Source organism: Aplidium turbinatum, chromosome 6 (assembly GCF_918807975.1).
Source record: "Aplidium turbinatum chromosome 6, kaAplTurb1.1, whole genome shotgun sequence".
NCBI classification, from domain to species: Eukaryota; Metazoa; Chordata; class Ascidiacea; order Aplousobranchia; family Polyclinidae; genus Aplidium; species Aplidium turbinatum.
In genome coordinates, this window is record NC_137477.1 from 24997493 (window position 1) to 25013086 (window position 15594).

General features: G+C 39.9%; 1 protein-coding gene across 3 annotated transcripts; it reads left to right on the forward strand.

Annotated features, from left to right (window-relative positions):
- Positions 1 to 2419: 2419 nt before the first annotated feature.
- Positions 2420 to 10496, forward strand: LOC145771880 (meiotic nuclear division protein 1 homolog). 3 transcript variants are annotated; one of them, XM_082583631.1, is made up of 5 exons: positions 2420 to 2522; positions 3200 to 3323; positions 3614 to 3837; positions 5976 to 6090; positions 6653 to 10496. In XM_082583631.1, exons 1-5 carry the CDS (start codon positions 2520 to 2522, stop codon positions 6802 to 6804), a joined length of 618 nt encoding a protein of 205 aa, XP_082439757.1. In that variant the 5' UTR covers positions 2420 to 2519; the 3' UTR covers positions 6805 to 10496. The 3 variants fall into 3 exon arrangements, with proteins under 3 accessions (XP_082439757.1, XP_082439758.1, XP_082439756.1); XM_082583632.1 differs by lacking the exon at positions 2420 to 2522 and adding an exon at positions 2571 to 2711; XM_082583630.1 differs by lacking the exon at positions 2420 to 2522 and having other exon boundaries at positions 2844 to 3323.
- The last annotated feature ends 5098 nt before the right edge of the window (positions 10497 to 15594 follow it).

Sequence of the window (15594 nt, forward strand, 5' to 3'; positions counted from 1 at the left end):
ATGGCACCTTTCACTCTCCAGTCTTTCACCAACTTTGTTACGGCCTGTTCCTGAGATGATCCGGTGCCGTCTGGTATCTCAGGCACCCCCAGCAGCTGCTTCATTTCTGCGTTACCTTCATTATCAAAACTAACACCAGACACATATACACAGCACCGTTCTGATGAAACATTTCCTCTCATTTTCAGAATCTTACCATCCCAGTGAATTATTGCTAAATCAGGGGCCTGGAACGCATCTCTGATATTTTGGGAGTGAGAAGACCTAGTCTTATTAGCCAGTCTACGAGCTGTTGTGACTGAGATATTAGAATTTTCGACTTGTATGCCGGACGCTTGAGCCACAGCAGCCACGAACATTGTTCTTTGCCGATAGCTCAATCCAAGTCGATCAGATGTTATAGCTGTAGGTGACATAATATCCATTTTCTTTTTCTTCCTTTCAGGAGTTTTCCAATTGTCAGTATCATTTTCTGTTTCTTCATCTGTACTTAAGTCCAACTTCACTGTTTTTAGGTTGTCAGTAACATCCTCTTTCTGTTTCCTTTTACCAGCTGCGCTGAGTCGTTTTTCTCTAGCTAAATCCCGTCTCTTCTGCAAAGCATCTCTGCCCAATGCGCAACCTACTTGATCTCGCTGAAGCTGATTTTTCAGATGTTCCAGATCTGTTTTCCAATCAATGATACCAGAATGCATGAGAATTGACCGCGAGGTAGTCTTACATATATTCAGAGGATCCTTGAGCTTTTCTTCCATATCATGCAAACGTTTTTTAAATGAATCACTGCTATTCCTCTCACGCCTGGAATCAAGTTCTAGTTGATACCAAGTTTCATACAAATTCTTCAGATGCCGGTCTATATCCGCATTTTTAACAATAAGCTTACACGATTCCTTCTCTGTTCCAGGTTGTTTCTCATTTTTCTTACCAAATACCAAACCCACGCCAAAATGATGTTTCCATACCTGGCGAATTTCCTCCCTTGCAATCACGATGGATTGGCTGATCGTTCTGTGACTTTCGTCTCTGAGGAACAACAGCCTAGCTAGAACGTCAGAGCTTTTAGGAAGCTTAGAAACACCTAGTCTTTCACTAGTGTTCCCAATGAGGAAGTACTTTCTTTTTGGTCTTTGTGCCAATGACCGGTGTGCTTCACCGGCCGTCTCATTGAGTGGCATAACTGATCTGAATCTAGTAACTTGCGTAGTAGGATCACTAGCTACTCTTCGAGTCACTGTAGCTAATGATGATCTTCGTCGGGTAGAAGTAAGGCATTTACCCAGTTGGGAGAGTTCATTTCGGTTTTTCGAACCTTTTGGTCTGCCGTGGGGTACTCTGTTGCCGTCCATTAGTTAGTAAGCAGGTAGGCTAGTAACTAAGTAGGCTACAGGCTACTGTAAACTAGTTAGTAGGTTTTCATCAGATCTGAAAGTACATGAGAAAGTTCATGTAAATTTTTCCCTCATACTGATTGATATAATCACACCGACTAGAGAAGTTTATACATACATGCATTTCAAGGTTAAAATGACAATAAGATGCTCTTTTCATGTATATATGCAGTCCAAAACAGTGTGGTCACATCTATACGTCAAAATTCACTTTGTAAAATTGTTGTCGTAGAGCATATTTAACCCCAAATTCGTGTTCTGCGACCAAAAAAAACCCGTAATCGACATATTATATGATCACATTACACCAGTTTAAGGCTGTAGATTTTCACAATATCTTACCTGGCAGCCATTTTGAAAAAATGGCGGCAGAACCACAGTTTTGGCGGGAAAATTCTGAAACTTCACCAAAATTGTTTTTAACAAAGGTGGAAACCCGTAACACATAGCCGCACTAATTTCTAAAAACTTTTTGAAAAATGGTACACCCTACTACACAGTATACAACTGCAAAAATGTACATTTTATTGGGGAGGTTATATCTGTTGCAAACAATTGCAATTAAGTAGCTACACAGCGCGTTGACTTCAAGCTCATGTCGTTGGTATGGTGAAAGCCTTTCAGAGTGACTTTGCTGAAATTTTAAAAAGCCTTCTAAATCATAGCTATAGTTTTCAAATGGAGAAGAATTATCAAGATAAATTGATTAAACATGACAATCGACGCTAAAACTGGTGTGTCCACCGAGATAGCTGCTCAGACTGGACATATTTGTCCGCTATCAACAAAAACGAATTTCGAGACCTGCAAAGAATTTTTCAAGCCTAAAGTTCAGTGCATATTCTTTTTTGTTAAGCAGGTGTTGTCCAATTGCAGTGTCATAATGAATAGAAATTACTCCAATTTGATTAAGTATCAAAATGAAATGAAAACATCAGTTTTGATTTTGCACCAAGTGTCCAAGAAGAAAGCATTAGCGAAGCTTCTGCATTTGCACTAAACTAACTAATTATTCTATCAACACAGGAAGTAGGCTCAGTAACATTTTCTTTGCTTGCCTTGCAGATCAGCACTTTACACTGAACAAGAATTGCTATTCACTTGTCTTTGACAAGTTACAAGAGAAATATGGTGCTTTGATTTTATTATTGAAAAGCTTCATTAATTCATCATAATTGATAATTCTGTGCATTCTAAACTGCTATACAAAAGAATTGTTGGGGTTTTATTATTTAATATGTTAATTTATTATGAAAATGTAGAGAAGACAGCTTTTGATTTTTTTTTGTGTCATTCATGCACACACAGTAAAGTTTAAAAGTAAGCAACAATTCTGTAACACAAATTCTAGTATAATATATGCTGTATATATGTATTTAAATAAATAATGCTTAATGTAATGAAAAAATAAAAAAACCCACAATGAGGAAAAAAACAATTTAGTTTTCGAATTGTTTACCTGGTATATGTTTAGTATCTACATTTTGGGCTCTTTATTTTTGTTAAATTGAACGGGTGTTCCAACCATTTTGCTCCTAATGTATAATGCGAATAATGCTCCTATATACCAGTATCACTTGTGTTGGTCAAACAAGATCATTGGGGCTTAGTCATAATTTTCTTATTCAGTGAGTGCTCATATAAAGCAGAAACATTTTGACAAAGGTATATTTGTTTAGTTCATAGATGTATGCCAATTACAGTATGTGACGTTTGGTTAATTAATATCAGATAAAAATAAACATGCCAACAAAAAAATGCTTTCTAGTTGGTGCAGTGATATCAACTTCATGAGTTACTTTTTTCAGTCAAAGAAACGGGGCTTAAGCTTTGAAGAAAAAAGAAATAGAATGATGGAAATATTTTTTGAAAAGAAAGAATTCTTTCATCTTAAGGAATTGGAAAAAATTGCTCCCAAATCAAAAGGCATAAGTATGTCAAAAAGTGATCTGTATAGTGTATATGATGTTTTTATAAATGTACAGGGTGGCTTGTGTAAGATGTAAATTTTTAAGCAGTATTTTCATTTAACAAAGTTTTTTTTTTCTTTGATTTCATGCCTTATATATTTTTAAAACATTAAAGATAAGCCAATTCATATAGCGCCAAACACTGATTGAGAGTTTGTAATAACTTTTGCAAACACATCAAACAGACCTTTTTAATACCGAGTTTGTGTGTTGTTGTTTATGTTCGGATCACAGCCTAGGATGTATTCACAGCTCCTATGTCAGTGAAGGAAGTGCTGCAAAGTCTAGTTGACGACAACCTGGTAAATTGCGAAAAGGTTGGGTCAAGTAGTTATTTCTGGGCATTCAAGAGCCAAGTTTTAAATGTGAAACAAAATCAATTGAAAAACCTTCAGAAGAAAATCATGGAAACAGAAGAAAAACAAACATCACTGCAAATCAAAATTGACCAAGCCCAATCTGAAAGACCAACTTGTGTAAGGTTTAATATTTCTTCATAATATGCACATTTTTGACGTATTGTTTGCATAGTGCTGCATGTACTGTATGCCACGTTGCTATAAAAGTTGCTAGAACAGCGCGATAAACTTTAGAAATTTATGCAAAAATCATGAGGTTTTACCATTTTTTGTTGCTAAAATTCTGTCTATATCACCAGATGGTTTGTTAATTGTTTTGTAATCATAGACAATACTCGATTATCAAACTTGTTCAAACAATAAACCATCCCTAGAGTCTATTAGAATTGCACGTAAATGGTTTACCGAATTTGATACTAAAATCTAGGCTTTGCTTTTAAAATCTTGCAATCCTTGCCTCAATTGGCAGCTGTTTGCCGCAGGCGCCTCCTATCTCCTAAATGTCTTCACGTAATTTTGCGTCATTGATTTGTATTTTTTTAGAGGCCTTGCCGTTTCATTCTCACGCGTATCTTTTTTCGATTTCTGTGTATGTAGATCAGTTTTGTAATTTTAATTTATGAAGAACATCAGTCAGTGGTTACTTGAAAAGGGCTAACATGAGTATGGCGGAAAACGTACATGTAATTTTTAGTTAATTTTCATTTCATTGTATTATGTTAAATGCCGTCTGGTTGTTAGGTTTTATTTATCTATGGTTACAAAAAATCACTTTCTACCAAAATTGAATTGTTTTATACCTGACAAAACTGCCATTTTGATGTTGGCTCTGATTTGGGATCCACGTCTTTTAGGCGCAGACAGTTAGGCGCCGGTCAAATAGGTGCGCACACTGTGGCGTCTGGATATTTAGGCGCGGAGCACTGTGGCGCCCGTTCATTGAGGTGCTATTCTTAGTAAAGTCTGCAGATTGTATCAACTTGGCAGGTAGGGCAATGCTTTTCACACGAAATGTTATATTGAACAGAAAAATATGTTGTTTTGTTAATGCGCATGTGGAGATGAGGTGCGAGACAACGCTCTACTACTCTTGATATTAGCACATCTCCACAGGACATTTGCTATGCATCCTGAACTCAAGTTGCAGCCAGATGGAACCTTACTTAATCTGTTATCTTTCCCAATTACTTCTACTCGGGATGGATTAGTCGTATGGCGAGTACGTATGAGACAACGCTCTACTACATGAATACATTTCTATAGGGCAGCGGTCGGCAACCTGCGACTCCCGAGCCGCATGCAGCTCTTTTATCTCTGCGCTCTGGCTCACGCGGATGCGCTATGCAATGAAGTTCAGGAGCAGAAATCGCATTAACTGCGTGAAATAAATCATTAAAAGAATATGTGTATGTTTATATCTGACCATAAACCGATTAGTTATGTTTCCCAGTCATGTTAAAAGTTGACAGCTGTTGGAATGGTAACTACAAATCAGTTCTACAGGGTGCGGCCGAATTACTCGAACAAAAGGCTTTCCTGTAATGTTAGGCTTTTGCTGTAAGCAGTCAGTTAGATGGTGCGGCTCCGAGCAGGTTTTTGTTTAATGGAGACGAAACCAAATGGCTCTTTCAATGCCTAAAGGTTGCCTATAGAATAGGGCATATGAACCCTGGCTACAAGTTGCAAGCATAATGGTGCGACTTAGCTCGTTATTAAACCTAGTCGGGGTTTTGAAGGAAAACTAAGTTATTCTTCACTCAAGCCTATCACCCACTTGAATATGGTATATTTTTTACTGATGTTTAGTGTAGTTATTATTTGACTCGCTAAAAGTGAACTCAGTCATGTTCGGAAACTTGAATAATTTATTGATAAAGCTTTCGCCGACGCAAACCTGGACTAACAACAAATAAATGCCGAACACGCGCAATAAAAAACAATATAATTTTCTGTTCAATATAACATTTTGTGTGTGAAAAGCATTGCCGGTTTAAGCAGCTTCACTCACGGAAGCCATGACATAATTTTCTGTTCAATACAACATTTTGTGTGAAAGGCGTTGCCCTACCTGCCAAGCTGATACAATCTGCAGATTTTACTAAGAATAGCACCTAAATGAACGGGCCCCACAGTGCTCCGCGCCTAAATATGCAGACGCCACAGTGTGCGCGCCTATTTGACCGGCGCCTAAAAGAGTTGCTCCCCTGATTTGTGGTAGAAAAATTTACGAGTTTCATGTGTGTATTTTTGTTTAGCCTGAAAGAGAAAATACTTTGAAGGAAATCTCCTTGCTTCAATCAAAAAAAGCAGACCTGTTGTCAGAATTAGAAAAGCACAAAGAAAACGATCCTGTCGTTATCAACCAGATGAGTAAGAAAAATCTGGATTGAGTTGCTGAGTTGGATTATTAGCCCAAATGGTGATTTGTGGCCACCCGATCGCTTGATCATAATCACAATTTGTGCTTAAGTTGAGGGCATTGTTTTGTGGTGTATTGTAAACCTTTGATTTGACTAACCAATGCTGATAGATAGTTGTCTTGTGTTTTGACCTATTTTTGAAGTTTCAAAATTTCTACATCGTTTATGGTGCATTGTTGTGCCAGTAAATTGCGGTAAGTGTCAAGGTCAAAAGTAAGGTGGCAAGCGGCCATCAGATCTTTTGCTCAAATGTACAAAAAGACTGAAATTATATTTTTATGTTCGAAATAAAACACAAGCAAGACAAAGCAATTTTTCATTGAAACACACTTTTGAAATATTTTGTCTTGAACAGCCGCATTTCAAGTCTGAAACTTTGGTATGAAAGAACATGGCGTTAGCGGCATTGTAAATGGATAAACCGTGTTCCTGCAATAGTCTCCCTTGGTCTGGATTGATCTCGGAACGGTGTTATGCAAAAGTGCTTCATACTTAAAACCCCATCTATTTAGGTGAAGAAAGTGCCATGGCTAAAGAAGCTGCTAATCGATGGACTGACAATTTGTTCACATTAAAATCATGGATCAAGAAAAAGTTTCCAATTGACGAGAAGCAAATAGACAAACAATTTGGAATTCCAGAAGAACTTGACTATATTGAATGAAAAACTGTTTGCTTTATTTATTTTCATTTGTTAACTTTGTTTACCTTTTTGCAAAATGCATTGTATTAAAGACGAACCATATTAAAGACGAACCATGTTACAAGAAAGCGTAGCGTTTTCTGAAGTTTCGATGTGTTTGTCGATGTTGGCTACAACGTTTAAACTTTTATATTTCAAATTATATGAAAAAGAGCATAGAAGCAAAAAAGAAACTTATCAGTAGCCTATATCCTACGTGTAACGTTTCAAATTCGAAAGTGATTTCATCTATGTTATTGTAACTTGTGAAAGGAAATCTTTCAGGTTATCTGCTCGGCTGAGGACATTAATATTCATTGCATACGAACTGGTGCCTATCTTAGCGTTTAACTTAACATGTTTTTTTGAAAACTTTGAGGGTGCGGCCGCACGCTTTCAAAATGTTCACTATTTTGAGGGGAAAACTCTGGCAACCCTATCAGTAGCTCTTCTTGTCCATCTGTTGTCAGTGTTGTTCGCAGCAGTCGGCAGCAGTGGCCGAGTGGTTAGCGCGTTGGGCTCGCAGTCGAGAGCCTGCATGTTCGTTTCCAGCCACCCGCACTTGCTGTTGTTTCCCTGGGCAAGAAACTTTACGATAATTGCCTCTACCCAGTGATCGATTTCGAGTAATGGGTAGTACCAAATTTAAGTCATACGTATTAGGGTGTGACAGCCGCCCCATGATTTTTAAAACTTGGTTTCACAGAGCCTACCTTTTTTTTGGTGGTGAGGTTTTACCTGTATAAGATTCCTGTAAAGTTTCAAAAAAATTGGTCAAGGTTTAGAGGTGGCCCGTGGCCACTAAAGTTTTTGGGGGTGAGCGATGCATTTTTAGGGGCGTTTTTGCTATATCTCAGCTCGTAGACATGATAGAAGGTCATGCTATAGCTCAATCGATGCAGTATAGGCAAGTTTATATCAAACTTGTGAACAAATGTTCAGTCTAAAATGTTTAGTTTTTGAGTTATTTGAGAAAAACCTGTTTTTTGCATATTTGTGAGAAAAATGTTCTTAGCACCTTTTCTTCTTGGGTTAAAACACATGGAAAATCAATGAAATGATGAATTCACATGTTTTGTTTCACATGTTTTGTTAAACAAAATCACAAAATACATTTAAGAGCAAGGAACAGCGATGATAAAAATCACAATGTGAGAAACCAACACCGAAATGGATGTAAGTATTGTTTACGCTGATTGGGCATAGAATTTCTGCTGTTCTCAACTACTTGAAGAATATTTTGAAATGAAACTTCTGTTTTAGTAGTGTCTATAAAGTCTTGGCACAGTTTGACACCCCTTTCTGCTGCATCATTAACAACACAAAGATTTGAAACCCGTTTCTTTGCTTCACAGTAGCTGCCGTTCTGGCACCAATCAACAACACCAACACTTAAAAGGTCGTGTCAATCCTCAAGATTCTGAAGAAGCTCCAAGAATGTTCTCCAACAAAGGAGCTCAAGTCATCTGTTGGTTTTGTAGCAACGGAAGGAAAGGAGGGTTTGCCAAAATCACTTGCTTCTCTTTTCAAAGAATGTCCAGGATCTTCGAAGCTTGTCAGCTTTTGAACAATTTTCTGCTTTGTCCCGTCAGACACACTGCTATCGAAAAGGGTAAGGGGGATAAGTTCTTCACTAAGATATCACATGTGCCCCTTTAGAGCTTTAAGAGCTGCTTTGGCCATACTGCTTTCGATTTATTCATACTCGTTGACGTTGATAAGTTCTAGGTGCGTTGCAAGGAGCAGAAGTTGACACAAAAGTGGTTAGCCACCATGGCACATGGGAATATACAACAAGCTGAACAAATTTTTGGATTTTCTTTAGCTGTTGCTTAGAACATATAAAACCTGCAGGAAGATCTCTAGTAATAACTTTAGTGAGAAGAACGATCTTGATGCAGTATAAAATCTTGGCCATCCATCTGGCGTGGTGACAAGCACCCGGATGTAGAAAACCTCCAAAGGTCTCAGCTCCCTCACCAAGATGCAAAAGCATTAGTTTGACTAGCTCCTCATAATCATCCATCACAAATCCCTGTGCTAGGGCTTCATAGCAGATCTTCACAATCATCCCCTTCTTGATCCTCATATCTGCTGGCCATCGCTCTGATGGTAAGATGACTCGCCTAGTCAAGCCTGAAGACAACATCCAGTTTGGGACACTTCTATCAAAGCTCAAAATAAAAGACATCAGTGAAGTCCTCCAATTAGGCAGACTGAGATGGCTTGGTCTCGTTGAGCGCAGCTCAAGCTGGATCTCACAGGTCAGATGTGTTAACATCGCAGCACAGCGGGGTCAAGGTAGACCAAAACTTTTTTGGGAAGAACTTGTAAAACATGACCTTGTAGCCCTGAACATGAACTCTGTCAACCCAATAAATGAGGTGTGGAAGGGGATATAATCAAAATTGGTTGATGATGATGATCTTTAAACTGTGACATAACATGTAATATAAATTAGCACTTACCACCATAAAAATTGCCTTAACAGTAAACACAATGTTAGTGTTCAGTTTCTATGCTTCTAACAAAACAAAACATGAGGTAACTTAGGTTTAAACTTTGAAGAGTTACATCTTCTGTACTTCTCCAGGTGTTCCTAAGAAGAAAAAGTGAAAATGATAAAATATTCAATTCATATGTAACAATTTTTCACAAAATTTGTGCAAAAAACGGGTTTTTATCAAATAACTCAAAAACTAAACATTTTAGGCAAATAGTTTCTTCACAAGTCTAATACAAATTTGCTTATTCTGCATCGATTGAGCTATAGAACGACCTTCTATCATGTCTAGGAGCCGAGATATAGCAAAAGCACCCCTAAAAATACATCGCGCACCCCCCAAAAACTTTAGTGGCCACGGGCCACCTCTAAACCTTGACCAATTTTTTTGAAACTTTACAGGAATCTTATACAGGTAAAACCTCACCACCAAAAAAAAGGTAGGCAAATTCTAAAAAGGTCGGGGCGGCTGTCACACCCTAATACGTATAGTAGACAACCGGAAACAGACATTGCAGTCGGCTGCAGCGTGGGTCAGGTGTCGTCGGAAGGCGTACACCGATGCATAGCGCTCAAGTCCGCTTTCCCGCAATGCAGGATAAAGATAATAAAACAAACAAAAACAATATTATGTCCTGCCCAATTCCACTTTAAACTGTTTATTGTTTGAATGATATCTTTGATTTGTGTTTGTTGTATCCATTTGGCTGGTTTCCTTTCTTTCCATGTAATGCCTAAGAGTACTTTTTCATGTGATCTTTGCGCAGTGCGTAGTTTGAGTGTTAGTGCTTTCGTTAAGTTCCATGTTTCTGCTCCGTAGCCTATGTTATTGTTGGGAGAATGCATTGGTTATATAGGCCTACTTTTCTTTTCATTGAGATCGGTAATTTCCTTTCAAATATTGAGAGAAATATCTTCATCTAAGAGAAATAAATAATTGAATTTGAAAATCTTACATTAAATCTGTAGCCTACAAGCTACACCTCTCTACAACCCAATCAACAACTGATTCACGAATTCAACGCAGGATGCACAAATTGTTGAGGGACAGATTACATGATATGCACATTGCACAATACAAAACACTAAATAACTATTATAATAGTTTTATTGCAACCTGATACTATTATTTCGCACAGATGTACAATCCTGCAATAAAATGTTGGATGGTGTGCAATATGTCTTTGAAGTAAACATCATGCGTTTTGCCCAAGACTAAAGGGGCGCGGAATGATTCTTCGTACCCCTAGTGAAAACTTCTCTCAGAGGCCCTGTCTAGAGGAGGTTCTAGAATACGAACTGAGCCCATTCCCACCTGCCCTGTTTGAGACAAGGAACATTATGGGGAAGCCAGAGAAAACACAGCTTGCTAAAGCAATCGATGAGTACGCAAGCAGCCTATCTGATGAGGCTGCTACCAACGAAGTACCACAGACCGAGAAGTATGTCCTTGATGGTGGTTCCCTCATGCATCGCGTGCAATGGACGAAGGGAAGCACATACGGCGCCCTTGCGGATGGCTATGTCGACTTTACCCTACGCAATTACGGGATGGCGACAGTCGTTTTCGACGGTTATCGTGATCAACCATCAGTGAAGGACTGTACCCACCAACGCCGTCAGCAGAAAAGTCATCCAAAAGTGAGCTTCATTCCAGCAACAGTCTTCCCTGGAAACAAGGAGGAATTCCTCTCACAGGGCTGCAATAAGCAAGGGCTGATCAATATGATAAGCAACAAACTGCGAGAGAAAGGCCCCACAGTTATAAATGCTGAAGGAGATGCCGACTATGATATTGTTCAGGCAGCTATTGCAGCTTCTGAATACCACACTAAAACCCTGGTTGGAGAAGACACAGATCTCTTGATCCTTTTCCTCTATCGTATGGACAGTCGGAAGAAGACAATGTATTTTCGTTCGGACAAGAGGTCTAAAGATCAGAGGGTGTACAATATTAATACCCTAAAGGAATGTCTTCGACAACAGCTATGTTCTCAGTTATTCTTCATCCATGCGTTTACAGGATGCGATACCACCTCACGAATCTTCGGAATAGGAAAGAGAACACTCTTTCAGAAAGCCACCAAAGGCGAAAAAGAGCTAGAATCCTTGGCACTTGCATTTACAAAACCTGGCCAGAAGGTGGATGCAATTGAAGAGTATGGCAAACAGTCAATGGTTCTACTCTATGCTGGAAAGCAAAGCGATTCGCTGGCATCTTTGCGACATTCTGTGTTGAAAAAGAAAGTAGTTTCAGTGTCATCTTTCGTTGCGCCAGCTCGACTCCCACCAACTGCATCTTCTACAATATTCCAGTCTCTGCGTGCTTACTATCAAATAATGATATGGTTAGGACTAAAAAGCAATTTGGACCCTACTGGCTGGAGTTGGAAGATTGAGGACAAACAATTCGCACCAGTAATGACTCTGAAAAACCCTGCACGGGACAATCTGTTAAAGATTGTGCATTGTAATTGCACGATCGCTTGCACAACACGGCGATGTACATGTAGGAGGTACGGATTTCCGTGTACCTCTGCTTGTGGGCAATGCCAACTTGTGTCCTGTGAAAACCCAAACAATGTCCTTCCATTAGATCAAGACACAACAGACAGTACCGATGATAATTGTGACGACTACTAGTATGTAACAATCATAACTTGAAAAATGGTACTTCATCTCTGACATTCTCTGACGTTTAGTGCATATACTCTTCCATCATAGGCGTCGATTCCCAGGAGGCAGGGGGGCGCGCCCCCCTGCCTCCTGGGCACTCAACTAGCACTCAATCATCACATGCACTCAATTATCTTTCCGGACCCTTTTGCTACATTACGGGCCCCAGAGGACTAAAGAATGACAACTTTTATGCTTGAATTCAGTTGTTTAGGATGGTTTTAACCAAACATTTTTGCGCGTAAACTAAAAAAAATCACAATTTCGGGCCCCCCAACAATCACAGGCTTGGACCCTCAAGGGTACGCCGTACCCTTTGTACCCCCCTCTGATAGGCCCTGCCTCTAGAGAAAAGTCACCTGCATTCGATATGACCAAAAGTCTCTGAAAAAGTAGGGCGGGATCGATAGATCTATCTTGGGAAACTTTGATGCAACATGAATCACGTAAAGTTTTCACTTTGTCCTTTCGTTTACTTGCATATGTAAAAACTGGCTGACCCCCCAACCAAAGTATAACTGACAGTTGTTTAACAGAAGTAGCTTCTTTCAACGAAAGTGAAGTAATAATTAATCAGCGCGTACTTAAATTGAACAAATGCGTGGGAGACAAAAAGTAAAGCGAGGTTTCAAAAAAGGATTCTAGGTCATACAAAGATGCAATACTACGTGTTAACTAAGGGATGTAAATGACGTAATGTTAATTAACTACTTTCCCGGGGTCGGATTTTTGTAGACTTTTTTTCTGGGGTACAGTACAACCTAATCATACACTTGGAACAAAAAAACCTTTTGTATAAATTTTTTTGGGGTTGCCCCCATATTTTTCATATATTGACCCGCCTAAAACGCTAATCCTAACACAATGACGACTTGTTGTCTTGATATCCATCCCGATAGTTCAGTTCAGTTGGTTAATAAGCGCCTGGCTTCAAGAAAGCAGAATCTACAAGATCAAACGGCGCTAGTTCCACTCTCGGGGTGTGCGCTTATTGAGCAACGCAATTTCAGGACTCCTCTCCATTCAGCAGCATTTATTGTATAGAATGGTTCACAGACAACTACGCTTTAAAGCAAACACAAACTTCACTTTGTCAATTTCGGTGACCGGGTTAGCGTCAGTGGTTCGGAGCCTCTAAGACGCATTGTCGTAGTACTGTATTATCCAACTCATTCAAAATGTCATTGTTGTAGCCAGGCCCGGATTTAGGGAGGGGGCAGGTGCCCCGGGCCCCCCTACGTAGAAAAAATGTGATTTTGTGTTATTTCTTCTTCCTTTCAGCCTTTGAAGTTTCCGCAAAATGCTGTGCAGTGCTGAATTGATGCTTCTGTAGACGCAGAGGTGGTTTTTCGTGCCGTAGACGATTTATACTTTACAGAACTACACACAAGTTTCCTGAACTTTTCACCTAGAAAGTTTAACGAAATTATGATGTCACAAAATAAAGACTCAGCAAAGTTAAAAGTTCAGGAAACCGGCTAGTGTGACCAAATGAATTCAGGGGAAAAAATTAAATCCAACGTGAGACACAACTACATACGCACCATGACATCTGACATCCTGCGCTGCATTACTGAAGCGCCTGGCAGGCTCTAGCTGGGGGGCGAGGGCTGACACTTTGCGAATAGCAGCCTTAGCCCTTGTCTACTCTTCAGCAGAGTACTGTGCACCTGTCTGGTGCCGCAGTGCTCACTGCCACAACATCGACACTGCCATAAACTGCGCACAGTGACCGGATGCCTGCGTCCCACACCATTGGACATTCTCGCTGGCATCCAACCTGCTGAGCTTCGTCGCGAAGAAGCCACTCTGTCCCTCGGTCGACGGGCACTGGAGCCTAATCATCTTCTCCACCACAAGATCTCTGCCTTCCCAAACGGGCACCCCCGCCGACTGAAATCAAGACACCCATTCGTGCCAGCCGCTCGGCTTCTGATCAACGAAGCTGACGAACAAGACATCTCTGCGGCTACTTGGGCGGACCATAAATGGCATTCTGAATGGAGGTCAAGCACCACCAGACTCCATTCATTCACCCCCGACGCCGACACACGCCTCATCGGCCTGACACTACAAAGACAGGCATGGGTGCGCTTCAACCGTCTCCGTACGGGCGTCGGGCTTTTCCGCTCAACCATGCACCAATGGGGAATGGCTTCTTCCTCCTCCTGTGAATGTGGTGCCGAGGAACAGACCGCAGACCACATCATCAATGACTGTACCATCTTCAAGCCACCTAACGGAGTGGAAGGTCTGCGCGTCATGGATGATGAAACTAAAGACTGGTTGCTGCTCTCTAGCAGCCTTCCAGTGTAGTCCGGGAACATCGTGAATCTGGGGTGGTAAAAGGATAGACCCTCGGCCCCAGAAGCTCAGACGACGACGATACGCACCATTTATTTTTTTAGACAAGGTTTGATTAATACATTTAGGTTAAAAGTTATCAATGTTTCATAAAAATTAAAAACGAAATGAAAAACTTGGTGATTTAAATGCATTTATAATTTCACAGAAGTTAGACTTAGTGAAAATAGTTTTTAAAAGAATATTTGAAAGCAAATTAAGGAGAAAGATAACCTACTGTAATTGTAACAATTTGTATAATAATAATAGACTAGTAGTGATGTCTCAGTACCAGTAGTGATGTCTTGTAGATTGATTGAATCCAGAGCGGGGCGATCGCCCCCACTAAAACCCAAGAAAGTAGCTTTATTGTTCATTTATATGTATACGATTTGAAAAACAATATGTCGAAAGCAATGCTGAATAAGTCTTTCGCCATGTTCAAAGATTAGGGTAGGCTATAATAATAACATCGTATAAGGCTATTATTTCATCGCAGAGTCTAATTACCGAACGAAATTACTAAAATTTAAAAAGTTACTAAACTTTTTGCCGGCACTGTAGAGCATAGCCAGAAATCCTTTAGTCTAGATAAGTTGGTTGACGGAGCAGATTTTTGCAACTTTGACGGTCAGACATGGAACTAAAACCAATGGTTTTAGTTCCATGTCTGACCAATGGTTTTAGTTCCACGTCTGACCGTCAAAGTTGCAAAAACCTGCTCCGTCAACCAACCTAGCCTATCTGGAATTCTACCTTGAAATTGCATCTAGAAACAGCAAAGCTCAATTTTTTTTCAATGAGACTTTAGCATCTTGACACCTAACATCATTGCTACCACGAAATTGCTCAAGTACCGACCCGATAGCATTGACAAAAATCATTTGGTGGAATCTGCTTTATGTTCAGAGATCCAACTATGGAAGGAGAAGTGGGAAAATAAAACTGTTCTGGCGACTGCTGCACAGCTGCAGTCTTACCGATGACTGCAGAAGAAGCTTTACAACCGTGTGATAAAAATGCGTACACAATCGTACACTCTCTTCTAAAAATACTATTAACCTTGCCAGTCAGCGTGGCATCAGCCAAAAGAAGTTGTTCATTTCTTCGGTCGTTGAAAACCTGGCTGAGGAACAACATCGGCGAGGAAAGACTGAATGGATTGGCCTTACTATACCAGCATCGGGACATTTTAATTGACACAGACTCCGTGATAAATCGATTTGCCAACAGTAGAAACCGCAAACTTG